This window comes from Aplysia californica, unplaced genomic scaffold (assembly GCF_000002075.1).
Source record: "Aplysia californica isolate F4 #8 unplaced genomic scaffold, AplCal3.0 scaffold00026, whole genome shotgun sequence".
Taxonomy (NCBI): Eukaryota; Metazoa; Mollusca; class Gastropoda; order Aplysiida; family Aplysiidae; genus Aplysia; species Aplysia californica.
The window spans coordinates 1,715,217-1,730,509 of NW_004797296.1; the positions used below are offsets into that span (position 1 = coordinate 1,715,217).

General features: G+C 37.4%; 1 protein-coding gene across 1 annotated transcript in view; it reads left to right on the plus strand.

Annotated features, from left to right (window-relative positions):
* The window catches only part of LOC101854773 (SUMO-activating enzyme subunit 1), an 18,320-nt gene extending 3,684 nt beyond the window's left edge, over positions 1 to 14,636 (plus strand). Inside the window, exons 2-9 of the mRNA XM_005091153.3 lie at positions 847 to 958; positions 1,933 to 1,992; positions 3,074 to 3,333; positions 4,245 to 4,323; positions 9,308 to 9,419; positions 10,313 to 10,457; positions 12,165 to 12,234; positions 14,001 to 14,636. Of these exons, the coding sequence (XP_005091210.1) occupies positions 847 to 958; positions 1,933 to 1,992; positions 3,074 to 3,333; positions 4,245 to 4,323; positions 9,308 to 9,419; positions 10,313 to 10,457; positions 12,165 to 12,234; positions 14,001 to 14,093 (931 nt within the window). The 3' untranslated portion in view covers positions 14,094 to 14,636. The remainder of the gene's footprint in view (positions 1 to 846; positions 959 to 1,932; positions 1,993 to 3,073; positions 3,334 to 4,244; positions 4,324 to 9,307; positions 9,420 to 10,312; positions 10,458 to 12,164; positions 12,235 to 14,000) is intronic.
* The last annotated feature ends 657 nt before the right edge of the window (positions 14,637 to 15,293 follow it).

The window sequence follows — 15,293 nt, forward strand, 5'->3', positions numbered from 1 at the left end:
GGGGGGGGGGTATGAAGACATCCTGTTAGACTTGTCTGAAATCTCATCAAAGCTTCAGTCAGATATGATCTCCATATCAGCATGCCGTGAAAAAGTAATAGTTTAGAACCAGAAGTAATATTCGGTAGAGCCAAAACCCATACTCCATTAGTTATCATTAAACGGGACCCACATTCTTAAGTAGTACCCAGGCGTAAAACTAGCATAGTGTAAACAAAGATCTAGAAGCCAACACCAACACCAGCACTACACTTAGAATCTAGACTTAAACTGATAATGAAACTGCACGGCCCCTCTCCTCCTTAATTTTCTTTTAAAATTAACCCTTTTGTTTCCAGGAGTTATACGTTCCTAATGTCAGCTTTGATTTTCAACTAAGCCCATTACACAGCAGTCTCATGTCTCAGGGTTAATGAACGCACTATTAAGATAGATAGTGAGTCTCAAGAATCCCATAAAGTGCAACTCTCAACCATCCCCCTTGAATCAATGGTTTAGCAAGACACAGCAACAAGATATGATTTACATGCTGACTTGTAGTATTTCAGAGTTTATTTTGACAAGTCTAATTATAGGTCTATTATTTAATTTTTCATAGATAAACTTTAACAAACAATAAAATGCAAATGCCACTATGAAAAAAAAGCTGACAATGTAATATTCCCATGTTTTATTCTTAGTACAATTTATACATTTTATTGTACACATTCAATTAATAAATTTTAACGCTTTTTTGCAAATTATCGTTGAATTTTTGCCTTTGAAAAGAGGAATGATAAAACCAACAACATTGTTAACATAAAAGACAGATCTTTTGAACATTAATTTCATCTTTCATCCTGCCAGACTTCGAGCTGCCACTGTATTACTTATTGGACTGAAGGGTCTGGGAGCAGAGGTGGCCAAGAACATCATTCTCTCTGGCATCAAGGCTATTACACTCATGGATCCTCAGGAGGTACTGCACATATGAATACCTATACTGACTCTTTTCATTTTCTGCAAGAAGATTTCTGAAAGTGTTTTTACATCAGATTAGAAAACAAACTCATTTTTTAACTCTGAGTAGCTTCGCACAGTGGCTGAATTACTTTTCCATATACTTTAGCTGTGTTTACATGAGTTGTCACTAAAAAAAGAGACAGAAAACTATCCATATAACTTTTTCAAGAAGTCAATGTAAAACTAAAGCATACACTCAAATTTGCTTTTGACATTATATCCACATCTTTCCTATATCCAACACTTTTTTTCATTCTTTTGCCCATTTGTGTTGGACAAATAATGTTAGGTCTAAGCAGAAGACAGAACAATAATAATGCTGTTACTTTTTTTTTCTTCATGTATAATATGTAATGAACTTTTTATATTTATAGACCAAAATCCCAACATTCTTCTATTCGTTCTTGACACTTAATTACTCTGAAGAGAATGTGCAATGTGCAAAGAAAAGATGACACAAGCTACCAATGACATCAGGAAAGCTTCAACAAAATGAAAGCACATTTAACAAAGTGTGCTTCAAGCTCATTAAAGTTACAAGCAAATAAGTCTGTCAGTCTGTGCTGTTTTCTGTAATTAAATTTTAAAGGGGCTTTTTTTTGTTGCTTGGAATATATTGATATATTTCCAATTCATGCTTCTCTGAATGGTGCACTTACATACATCTCTTCTAATGAGTGTATTCCGCACTAAAAGCCGAGTAAAACTCATAAATGAATTGAGACCTCTTCCCCCCCCCCCCCCCCCCCCAAAAAAAAAAAAAGTCAACCAGTTGTAAGGTTTTGAAAGTTAACCATAAGGCTTTGAAATCATTTTACTCAGACATTCATATCCATTATTATTTGTCAGGCCCTATATATTGTGTATAAGTTGTGACTGAAATCAGTAGCAAGACATAGTTAATAAATGTCCTTATCGATTTTCTTTCAGATTGAGGAGGAAGACCAAATGTCTCAGTTTTTTGTGTCCAGCTCTCCAGTTGGTCAAAACGTAAGAATGAGACATCTGTGTTGCAAATAACCAACATTAAAAATGAAATTTCAAGTATTCTATGTTTGAAAAATGTTTAATGTCACAGTGTTCATTCTACGTCATCCTACTTCTATAGTTGTAAGCCTATCTCCATATCATAACAGACTACTGCATGGTATGTATTTATACACGTTTTAGCCCATGTAAGGTTGGATGGAGGTATTAATATCTGTCCTTTTCTGAGGCTCCTAAATTTATTGCTTTGTAGCTGATTTTTATTTGACAATAGTAGAGGCAGTGAGGTTCTGACTTTTGACATTGAAAGGTGGGCACAGCTTACAGCTGACCACTGTTATAGAGTGATGGTGTGAAAAAAAAGTACACACTCTTGTGGTTGTAGTAGTGCAATGAATGAAAGTGTGATGTGTGTGACCATCTGGCCTTTTTTTTCCCTCAATTCTTTTCTTTCTTCTCTTTTTTTTATTGAAAGGGGAGGGGGGGCAGGAATGAGTTTGCATTTTTTTATTTTTAAGTAGGATAGAAGAAACTGTTTTATTTGATCACATATCTTTCTATATGTGGTTAGGCTACCGGACTCATAATCGTGAGGTTGCAGGTTTGGGGGTTCGAGCCGCGGGCCCAACGTTGTGTCCTTGGGAAAGGTACTTTACACCAATTTTCCCCACTTCACCCAGGTGGGAATGGGTACCCGGCCATAGACAGCAAAAGATCTTGTCAGTATGTTAGTGTTTTAGTGCCTATAAATGGCTGCTTGCACTGTAAGCTTCCCAGGAAATTGAGGTTGTTTCAGAATGCTCTCAGGTCTGCTGGGGTAATAGTATAGATTGTGAAGCGCATAGAGCTTGCTGTTTAGCGAGGATTTGCGCAAAACTTATACTATCTATTATTATTATTTGTTTTATTTTAAATTTATTCAAGCTTTCTGTGAAATCAGCTATGTATCAATCAATATTAATTAAGTTTGTTCTCGTTATCAACCCCTAGGTTATGTGTAAGTGCAAAACTTTTCAACCCTAGTCTATCAAAAGAAACAGTTGGTTCTTTTGTCCTAATCTCTTCCTCTCGTGAATTTTCATAGAGAGCAGAAGCATCAGCAGCTCCTGCACAGTTGCTCAACCCTATGGTAGCTGTGAGCACAGACAAGAGTAACCCAGCAGACAAAGATGACAACTTTTTCACCCAGTTTGACGTCATCTGTGCCACATGCTGTTCCACTACCCTTATGTGTCGACTGGATCGCCTTTGCTTCCAGAACAATATCAAGTTCTTTGCTGGCGATGTTTTTGGCTTCTACGGCTATTCCTTTGCTGATCTGGGCACACATGAATATTTGCATGAGTAAGCCTGTCAGTGGGTTCACATTGATAAAGTTTTTTTTTCTTGTATGATTGTGTTAGAAGAGGTGTATTTTTAAAAAGCAATATGTGTTTATGATTTGATGGTTACATTTTTTGCTGTTGCACACAAATGACCTGAATAAGATTCCCGCATGGGAACAAAATTTGAGCAGCGACATAAGAGACAAGGATATTGCCTTTTTGGCAAAGGACCCTCTCTAATAATAGTATATTTTCTACATTCATTGGGACTCCCCTTTATATTCCATTGAGTTATACATCATCATCTAATTTGCAAGGATATGTAATGCTTTGTTGTTGGGGGGGGGGGGGGGTGTTGGACAGTATCAAAGATTCTGTATAACAAGATGGTTCACTCCTCTCTTTGAACCAATTAAAAAGTGTCCTCAAAATCCAGTGGCGCCCTCTTCGAAAAAACGTCAGCTTTGCAAACAGAGTTACCCTACTTGTGTGGGAAAAAATCAAAGTGAAACTAACAAGTTTTGTATAAATTAGAATAAAAATTTCGGAATAATGCCTTTTTAAAATGGTTACGTTGGCCAAAATCCTCTGCGGGTGAAAGGGGCGACTTTTCGTCGTTTAATTTGGCTTTAGAATGAGAGGCGAGAGGTCATTATAATAAAATAAACCCAAAACTCCGCACTGAACAAACCGGAACCACTGATGCGCAAGGGGGTGTTATTCCTATTCCTCTTCTGGAGAAACAAAAGAGAGCTTCAAAACAAAGACTGCAGCGCCATCTGAACCGATGCGCGGACTTCTGCAAACACTTTTTTGGCTGAGTGAATCATCTTATCATGTAGAATCTTTGACAGTATTTTGAATATGAAGTGTCTGAAAACATTTTGAACTATTTGAATCTACACCTGTTGTTTTTCTTTATATTCCCAGACAAGAAAAAAAAAAGAAGCCGAAGGAGGATGAAGACGGATCCAAGGAAGAAGAGACTGAGACAACTGTTACCAAAGAAGTGAGTTCACTAATATAACCAAAGTAAGCTTCTGTACTTACTCTTCAGAGGTCTGAGTCATCTGTCAGGCTTTGATTGTTATTGCCAGGAATGAAAATCTTTGTCTTTGGTTCAAGAACACACACTTGTTCAGTTTGGATTCTTTAGTTATTTCCCTTGTTTATCATACCTGGCAAACCATCGAGCCCCTGAGGCAATACAGAACTTCCTGTTCTTTTCTAAAAAAACAAAATGGCCGCCACTTTCCATCTTATAATTTTCTCTCTTTACACATTTATTACAATAGTTTCACTCTTTTTATGTCTCAAAGAAACTAAACCAAGCTCTTAGATCTACTCTTCTCCTCTTCTTGTCGTTGTATGGGGTTTTAGGTGTTCCCGGTGGCTCTAATACAAGAAAGAAATTCAGTGCCTCGACAGCTAACTTTACAGGGAAATTGTTCGTTTTCAATTGTGTCCTCTGTTCTTTACAGAGTTTTCTGGGTCACAAGGATAGTTTTCCCAAGTACTATGTTCATTACTCAATCACTGTGTGTGAGACCCTAGTGGGGGAAGCTCCCCTGTGCTCAGATTTCAGTGAAAGTATTCAGCCTGCCAAGTCTAGACTTCCACTGACCAGAACTCTTTTCCCAACCACGTTGTGCCTTTGCAGTAAAGAAATTAAAGGAAAGGAGAATGGGCTGAAGCTACCAGGGTTAAGAAAAGAGTTAGAACAAGGTCTGAGATTTATTACCTTGTGATTGTTATCTCAACTTCCCTGTAGTTTACGGGGTCCATCCTTCAGTGGAAGTGATACCAGATGGCACATTGCTTGAGGTATCTGGTACCTAATGCTAAGAAGTTTGACCCAGAGTTTATAAGAGCTCTTCACACACATACACAAACTCCAAAATGGATCACATTAATGGTAATAACAAGAAGACAAAACAAAATAAATTAAAATATTTATTTCATTATGCAAACTGTTCCAATTTCAGTATAAATTATTCTATTGCTGACATAGAATATTGCACACGAAAGACTGGCAGAACTATATGATAAAAGAAAGCTTCAGACTTCACTCCGAATACTCGTATAAATAGCATTTGTACAGCAATAATAAACTGAGCGGACATAGAAATAAAAGACAAGTAATGGACACAATATTTTGAGCATGGGAAAATATTCCAGAAAATATCCTGAAATAAGTATAATTCTGACTGGAATGTTAATTTGTCTTTGAGAAATTTTGTTGCTTTTCTGTACTGAGTCCAAGAAAGATTTGTGTGTGTTTTGAAAGAAATACCACAGACACTTGACAAGTTTGCTACTGTAAGACTTTCTGCCTCGCTGACATCTGCCTGCTTTTCTGATGGTTTTTAAATCTGTGATGTGTTGTATTTTACCTGAATCTTTATCCCCTCAAATCAAAGTCCTAATTTTAGCTAGTTTGTTTGACCTTTACTTCTTAAATGGCGACCTAGCAAGTAGTGATTTTGTACGAGGCTTTACTAAGTTTAGTGTGTGAAGCACAATGGTTGTCCCCTTGTTCGGAAAACTAACATATCACCATCCTCTGTATTAATTTTACGCTTTGTAAGACGTGAATAAATGGCCTGCTCACTGTCTAGTAGTTCAAGTACAGATTTCTCCAGTAAATTACATTCTGTCATAAATTCAAGCAAAACCAATGCGTTGCTTTTCAAGGGTGATGTACTTGCATCTACATATAATGGTGAAACTACAGATTCAACTGAAACAGATGTGTTGATCTTGAAAGGAGAAATACTTGCGTCCACATTTCATTTTTGTTATGTGGGGTACTAGTTAACAAAAAGTCATAACCAGGAGCTGTTGAACTTGAATGAAAAGAAAAGTCCTCTGATTTTGACATTATATCAGTATTAGCTTGGGATGTTGATGTAGATTCACCCAGACAGCAAGAATGGGATACATACTCTTTATATCTTACAGAATGTAAACATGAGATTGCCCTTGATTTTTTAAAATTATGAAGCTGTCCAAGTAAAATAGACTCAGCTGATTCAAGTTTTATTTGTTATATCACAGGTGGGGCATGGCACTGAATTTGAAATATACATTTTTAAAATAGCTGAAAGACACACCGCACAAAAATAGTGGTTACACTTTGTTTTGACAACATGGTGTGTAAAAAAGGACGAAAATAATCTATATTCAAACTTTTCTTTAAAGGATGGTGGCATGCTCCGCAGACTAAAATGACATTTTTCTTGTTTGTTCATCTTGGGTAAAAAGCTGATAGTGCTATTATCATAAAGAGAACTAAATATATTATCCTGGCTTAAGTTGTAAAGTAAAAATGTTTCATTGTGTGAAAAATCTGGCTTCTTTTTGCGACCCCCTATCCCTTTTTTCTGAGACATTCTACATGTACTACATTGGTAACACTCACTGTTGTAGGGCTCCCAAGAGATTTCTCTAGCTCTCTTTGCAGGCATGTCAGCCATCATTAATATAATCTTTTTTTCCAATAACTGAGCATTGTCCTGTAGCACGTCTGACACATCTTGCTTGGGTGCTGGCCAGGAACGTCATCCTGTACGTTGATGGCGTAAACTGTCCAGATAGAATCCCTGAGGCACTACAGTCCTTAGGCTTGGAAGATTTTGCCCCTATCTTGCTGCCACAAAATCGACATAAAGACTGGAGATTATCCATGTGTTCTCCAAAAGTATGCATACTGGAGACCTGGTATCTGTAAAAAGCAAAAAGTAGGCAACTATCAGTGTCTGTGTACACCATTTAGATAAGAAGCAAAAAGAAGGGTTGATACTTTCAATAAAGGTGGAGCCAAAAATCTAATCTTGTTCATATATTGTATTTACTTCTTTCTGTCATAGTAATTTATACAGGTATGACAAAACCACGTAGATAAAGGATTTCAGTCTCCTCATATTAATAATAACATTAATTGTAACACAGCTTTCTCTCATGCTCTAATACTATCAACTATTCATCAGAATAATAAGACAATGGAGTAATAAAGTGTGTTTTGTTTATATTGTGCTCATTTTAAAGAATAACTAATTTAAAACAATAACACGAGGGAGCTAGTAACTGCTTTTTACTTACCAGTTTTCAAACGTCCAAACGGTGAATATGTAAGGTCCCTTTTAAACTTGTTGAGAGGTGAAGTAAAGCAGAGGAGAATCAACAACGTTGTCTTTACCAAAACACTGGGAAAACTCTGTGGGACTCACAATTCCTTCACGAAGGTTGGCTTTGTGGCCATTTAGGAGCATGGGAGGGCCGTATAAATCTTGGCCTCGGCAACCCATGTTTAGCCTCCCAGGGGAACAAAAGTCATGACTGGAGTTGTGTGTGGTAGCAAACCACCATCATGAGGAACAGGTAGTAAATATAACGCCGTACTCTCTTGTTTATTAGTCTAAATGAGTCAGCTGTGAAGACACCTTATGTTACAATAATTACTCCCTTGCTGCATTTGAACTGCTCGGTCAGGGGAAATAACCGTAAAAGTGCTGGACTAAAGGGTGAAAAATCTGACCGGCTGAACAAGTGTGAACAATAATATATTTGGTATACTTTCCGTTAGCAATAAAAAATTTGAGACATTATCCTGCTTGTAACAGTAGTGCTCCTTGCATCATTGGTGTCGGGTTGCATCTTTTGGTGTAATTCAAATCAGTATTCTTAAATATCTAATTGCTCTGCATGTATAACAAATTCAAGAATGCACCAAAGTTTTGCTCTACTTTACGTGTCTAACTTTCAATTTGGCTCTTTACATTTGAATGTCAGGACATGGCTCATGGCCAGGAAAAGTAACTTGTGGCTTCATGGGTCACAAGGAAGTTCATTAGCTAGCTACTGGACATACAGTATAACCCAGATAGGTCGAACACAGATTACTCAAAATGACACGTACGTCAAACTGTGCCTTCAGTCCCCTTTTTTCTTCTTCTTTATCTTTGTAAGAAAATTGCTTCAACGTGGAATAGTTGAACTATTATGCCGCCATAGAGGTCTAAAGTCAGTGTCCTTTGAGGTGCAGTTGAGACAAAAAATTATTATTATTATTATTATTATAAAAATAGAAAAGGCAAGGTCGTAAAGTACCCCCCCCCCCCCCCCCCCTTCCGCTGAAGCAGCTAGCTGTGCTTTTTTTTAGCACACTACTCGACATGCATGCCCTCTGCACGTGCCTAGATCCTAGGCCTAGCTAGGCTTGTGTGGAGCAGACAAGAGGAGGGGTTGTGCATCACACGATCGGCTGCCCCACCCCTCTTTGTAAAAGACTGTGGGTTTCGTGGGAGAGGCAAGGCAGGGCTGCATTGTTTAGTCATTGTTTTGTTGATTACAGTTGTGATATTCTTATCTTGTCAAATTGTTTATGTCTTGAAAAATTTGAAAAGACACCGTTCAATTAATGCAGACTAAAGACCGCTCACACTGACTGACCCGTTAAACTATCTTGGTACCTGTGACCTTATTACCGATCGAACTCAAATGCGTTGCTCATCGTGTTTCTTATTTTCAGTCTGTCAATTTCATATTCTCTTTAATTTCAAATTTAAGTCAATAGGCATAGATCTAACCTATCTGACCTAGGAAAATGGCCGAAAAAAGAAAAATCTCTGTTCCAACCCAGTCTTTGTTGCTTCCCTTGATCTCTAACACAACCGATGCCATAACACTGTTCACATATCCCTCGTACTACCGAGGCCGATCCCAACGAATTCGAGCAATCCGTGTTATATTGTATATATATGGAAATGTAGTTATTATATGCGGAGAAGATGTTACATCTTGCTAGTATTTTGATGTGATGATTTTACATACAGTGGAAAGGCACTGATGTTAATTCCTGGATATGTCGTTCTGTAAGCCATTTTGTGCTGTTCATTTTTGCCCTGTCAGACTTGGCCTCTTAATCTTAATAAGATGTGCCAGTGTTGTTTTGCTGCTTCTGTCTTACTCACTTGTGAATCTTGGTATTTCAGAGTATGGTGTTCTCCAGGTTAGAAGACGAGCTGGCATTCAAATGGGATAGTGATATCCCTGGGATGAAGAAAAAACTTCGTTTAACCCCAACTGCTTTTTTCATCCTGAGAGGTAAACAGATGACAGGCAACATAGCTGATCAAGTTCAGATTATTCACCCTGCCAGGCATTGAATATCAATGCTGCTGTCACAGTCACTATTACTCATTATGTGAAGATAGATATTGTGTGCAGTAATGTGCTCTATTTGTAGATAAAGAGGATTCCAGTGTATCATGTGTTACCTGAAGATGTGTATGCATGATAGTTTCATTTGAATAGACTGTTCAAAATTTGATGGAAGGTACCATATAGTTTTTCTTGAATTCTTGATCTTGTGCTATGAATGTTTTATCATTTCATTGCCTGTAGAATTTCTTTTACAAAAATTGCTTTGTGTACCTCAGTAATTTGTCAAGATTCGTTTAGATGAAGTTAAATCCACTTATACTGGTCTGGTAGTTACATCCCAAAGACTAGCTCTTTAACTATCTCTGTATTTTTCTCTTGGCTTTCCCTGTGAATTAGACATGCAATTAAATCTTTGGTGTCGTTGGTTTCATTTTTGAACTTCTAGATGGACACTCTTTCTGGAGTTGTTCATGTTTTGCTATGTTAATGTTTCTGTTCTAGTTTTGCTTTCAACAAGTATATTAACATAAAAGATAGAAAGGGAATGAGAGAAAGTGGGTCAGGGAAGAAATCAGGTTTGAGGTCACAGTATCAGGAATCTGGTATTTTTAGTTAAAACAAGTTTTTCATTCTTAACTGAAGTACCGTCATTGTCTTTGAAATAAGTTGGCATTGAAATTGTTTTTTCAAAGTAAACAAGAAAAAGAGAGTTATTCTTAGTGGCTTTGAATGTTGCGCTATAGTAACAACTCTAATTTTCAGCACTTAATTGACCTATTTGTGTTGCAAGTGCTGTAAACAGGTCACTACGATGTTCTTCTTGTCTTGGCCAGTGTATCAAGAGTTTGTTGAGCTGAATGGCCGACGCCCATCGTTGCGCAGTCAGGAGGCTGACCGGAAAGAGCTGGAAAATCTTCGTGTCCAGGTGCTGAATAAACTAGGAGCTCCCGACAAGGTTATCCCAGAGGACTTTTGCGAGTAAGAGGCTGCAGGCTCTGCAATGTTGTTATTTATCTTTGATTATAACTATTTGGGGGGGGGGGGATTTTGTTAATTGATTCAAAGTGAATGACCATTTAAGATGCATTGGACTATGTCAGTCTGTGTTGATATGTGTGTGTGTGCCTATAGAAAGGTACAAAAAGTTACCACAGAGAATTTTTAGCTACAGGCTGATAATGACAAAAAATCACTTTTTGACCTAAATGTGTTTCCATTAAAAAAATGAAAGTTCAACCATTTTTTAACAATGTGTTAAAAGGGTTTTCAACGATTTGACTTCTAAATATTTTATTTAGAATAATTTTAAGGCTAGGGTATTTTTTAAAAGATATAACAAATACTGCTTTTGAAGGTGTTAAAATCTATTCTTGAAGCATGTTTTCTCTTTCCTGCTATGTTTTACCATTGAATTCTAATCATGATATTGATGCCAAATGAATGCAGTGGCGGTGGGTAGTGAAAGGCTCACGGGCTTGAGCCCCTTCCCCCTCCCCACCCACCAACCCCTACTCTATCCCCCAAAGTAAATGAAAGTTTCTCCATAATGAAATAAGCAGTTGAAACCGTTATGACCGCGTTCAATGAACACAGCGTGATCTACTTGGCAGCTTGCTCGTTTATCCAATCACTGTTGTCACCGCTTACAACTAGTAACCCAGCAGCCAATCAAATGTCTTTGGGGCTCAGCAAAGGATGAGCCCTTTACCACAGTCCGTCCTTACTGAAACTTTTCTTGTAAACAAGGTAAAAGGCTTGAAAAAAGAACACTGTACTGAGGGCTCACGCTCTCCTAGCCCTGACAATGGGGTGAAAGTTTACGACACACTTTCCCCCACTGACACAGATACCTATGCGCTCATTGGTTCTTTGTTGGGTGCGTTCAACTTCCTTGACTACTCTGCCTAATCTAGCTCATAGAAGTAATCATGTTTGAAGTGCTGTGTGTGCATGTTTGTGTTTGTGCCGCTGAGATTTAACTGTTATAAATCTGACCAAACTACTTTAAAAGCGATTTTTTTCATCATGTGAAAATTAATTTGAGGAAATTTGGAGGTGAATTGGCTTTGTCCCCACCATCAACAAGAATTTAACTAAAAAGAAAGAGATGGAAAACAAAGGTAACTCTTCTCGTTTGAATGGTTTTCAAAATGCCGTGGCTCACCGTGAATATAGAAAAATCATCAGTGTTTAGGTCTTATTACTGGAAGCAACCTAAGCCCCACCCAAATTTTGGTCCACCCACCGCCACTGACTGAATGTCAAATTGGAAATGAATTTTCCATGAAAAAAATACATTAAAAGCTAATTTTCTCAAAATTAGATCTTTATACCCACTTCGCGAAATGCGCAATATCTAAAAAAAATACTTGAGATATCTCAAAAATTCAAAAACCACTGTTTTCATCATTGAATTTTCTATAAGGTGCAACCCTCAACTCAAAATGGTCAAAATCCGACTTTTTGTACCTTTCTTTGGGCACACCCTCATATGTTCTTTACATGATTATGTTTATGACTTGTATTTGTGGTTCGCTATCACTATTTCAAAATTATTTTTGATATTCTGCTTTTTTTATTTCCCAAAACATGTTTTTAAACAATAAAAAATTATGGCCTCATAATTTTATTTTCAAAATCAAAGTATTTTCTTTAAGAATTTATTTATATTTTCTTTTATTTCAGTTTTGGCTTTGGAGAGCTGAGTCCTGTCTGTGCCGTGGTAGGGGGAGTTCTTGCTCAAGAAATCATTAAGGTTAGTAGCCACCTTTCTGGTCAACACTTAAGCTTTCTCAGATTCAAAGTAATGACTGATAATTCGTATAATTTCCTATGGAAGTTTTAAGAAGATGTCTGTGTTTTGCATGCTGTGACGACTATGGCGTGCTGTGTGGTAAAAGACTTGGTTGTCATACTATAACTATTTAAGTGTGAGTGAGATCAAGATTTTTTGGTGGGTCTTTTTCAACCTATTTCTTAACAGCCAGGTGTTGTACAGGGAATTTTCTTCAAAGTGTTCCTTTCTTTATTTACTGGAGTAATAGATTTCAGCTAAAGACATAGAACAAACAATAACTGACCTTATTTCTATAATGAAAGCTTGTTTACTTTTGCTTATTTTGATTTTTCAGACAAAACAAAAAGCATACTTCGTCCAACAATTACCTTTCAGTAATTATATCATTATTGGACCTTTGGGAGCTTTTTTGAGAAGTTTTAATCTTGATTTTTAAATCATACAGTAGTCTCCACCTAAACACATGCCATGCAAAAGAATGCATGCTTGTCTTATGACGAGTTTTTTACTATATCATTTAGACGTACAAACGCACTGTCACTCCCTCTAAAAGCACGCTTCGGTCCACGAAACACACGACAGGTAAAGCTCAACATGGGAAATTTTCACTATAACCTGCACAGCTTGTATATAAGAAAAGCCTTGACAACAGGATATTTTACGAGACTGCCCCTCGCGCAAAACTAAGCAAGTAATGGACAGAGTTTTCTCTCTGAACTTTCGACGGACACATAGGTCTAGGACTGGTTGGTGATATGTTGGGGGTTGGTGGACTGAAAATGTCTTTTGATTGGTCACTTGAAATATGTCTTTGAGAAAAGGTTTCTGACTGGTGTTTGAGTGACTGCATGTAATGTTTTGTTAGACCAAGGTTTATGATGTGCAACAGGCGTGAATGCTGTAGAACAACGGATAGGCCTCAATATGATTAAAGATTAGTCAAGTAGGCCTAATCAGCTGAGTTTGAAGAACTGATAACGTAGTTGTTCACCGAATCACAACAAAAAAATCTCTTGGAAAGTACATTTATGATTCTGATGTCATCCATGAATTTACCCTTGAGGGTGGTCGCTGGGAAAGCCATGTGGTTGAGCGGTCATCCCTATGACTACATTTATCACTGACAGTTTCTTCTTATCTGATCTGTTCTGTTCCCAACATTCTATGATGCATCTCATTACATTGAATCTTGTCTTTCTCCCCCCACCCCTCACCCCCATTCAACACCTTTGTATTCATAACCGCAGTCGGGTAATCCTTCACAAAACAGTCACGTGTGGTCACATTATCGGCTAAAGTGACCCCCACTCTTCAAGGGATGTCACTAGAATATCAAGGCAATTAGGTGATTGTGTTCCTTCCTCCCTTTGCACAGGTTCATGTAAAGGCACGCTCCGTATAAACGCACGCAAAGGAGCCCTCCCAAGCACTGTGCATTTAGGTGGAGACTACTGTACTAATTTTTTCATTAACATGTATGCATTGTGGGAAAGCACAGTGGCATAAATACGGTTAAGCTAGTTCATCAGTACTGTGTACATTATTTGTTAGCAATAGCCAGCTCACTTAATCAGCTATTGTGCCATTACCTAATATGGCAGCATACTAATGAGTTTTCAGAGGGGGGTCCGATTCCTACTGTTTGTCATTTAGATATTTTATCTGCCTGTGACAGTTTTACTAATGAAGCCCATTCATTTATTCATGTTATTGCCACGTTTCAGGCCGTTTCGCAGAAGGACGCTCCACTCAACTGCTTCTTTTTCTACAACGGTGTGAATGATGACGGAATGGCTGCCAAAGTTTCTACTACTTGAGTTAACAGACTGTCTGAGGACTTGACTGCTCGAACGTTACTTCCTCCGCTTCTCTGATACACAATGACTTGTATTTGTTGTGAAAGTTCGGGGGAACTGGCAATTTTATGGCACTTTTGCAAAGAAAGTGTACTTTTTTAAAATTAGAAAGTGCATTTGTTAAATACAGAAAGCTAAACTGATTGAAATCTATGTACTGTAACATTTCAGTTTCAGCCAGCATTCACATCCACGTGTTGGCCTTCATTATGTATTTACCAGCAGAGATTTGCAGTACACATATAGTTTTCTCATGACTGGGACCAAGTAATAGAAGGCTATTTCTGTACAATGTTCATTGTGTTACTATTGCAGACAGGTTGGTGCTCTGTTTTTTATTTCAGCAATTTTTCTAAAGCCATGATACTTGACTTCTTTGTTGAGGTATTGTTATTTCTTATGTTAATATCTCCAATGAGAGAGAAATCTCATCTTTTTTCTCATACATGTTATCCTTATCATTCACATTGTTGTTTGTATGTCAATAAAAGTTTTTGTACAAGAGTGGTGCGTTAACTGTTGTGATCTAGGGTTCTTTACTTCTCTTTCAGAGCTTCAGGGTTACTTATGTTTTAGTGAGTGATTGGCAGTTGCTCTGGTGTGGTTTGCTCTTTCTTTCCTATCAAGCTCAAACATCTATTGTCCTTATTTATCTCTCTTCTTTCTTTTCTTTGTATGTTACTCTCTAGTATCCCTTCTAATCTTTTGCACATATATATGACCTTATTGGGTTTCAAGTACCATATAAAGGCTTACTAAAGCTAAATTAAACGAGGTCTAATGTAGTAATGTCTGCAACTCGTCTTCAATACTCTTCAAAATGTTCTGCCTGCTTTCACACAGCTGTCAATTGTACACAGTTTTCTGTAGCCTACATGAATATCTCAAGATGCAAGGTGCTCTGTCAAATTTTACTGTCCTCAACATGTGGTACTATGATGCACACCCAAATAGTCCAATATCGTGAACAAGAAATAGCACTGTGGTATATCCTAAGTGAGCTTCTTCAGGAGAAGGAAAAATACTATCGTGCAATATTTTCATTAATTTTTTAAAAATGTTTTGAATTCAAATTCGTTATTGAGTAATAATGCTACTACTTGACCATCAAAATTGTGTGATGCACCTCATTCTACAGATATTCACTTTTATATAAATGTC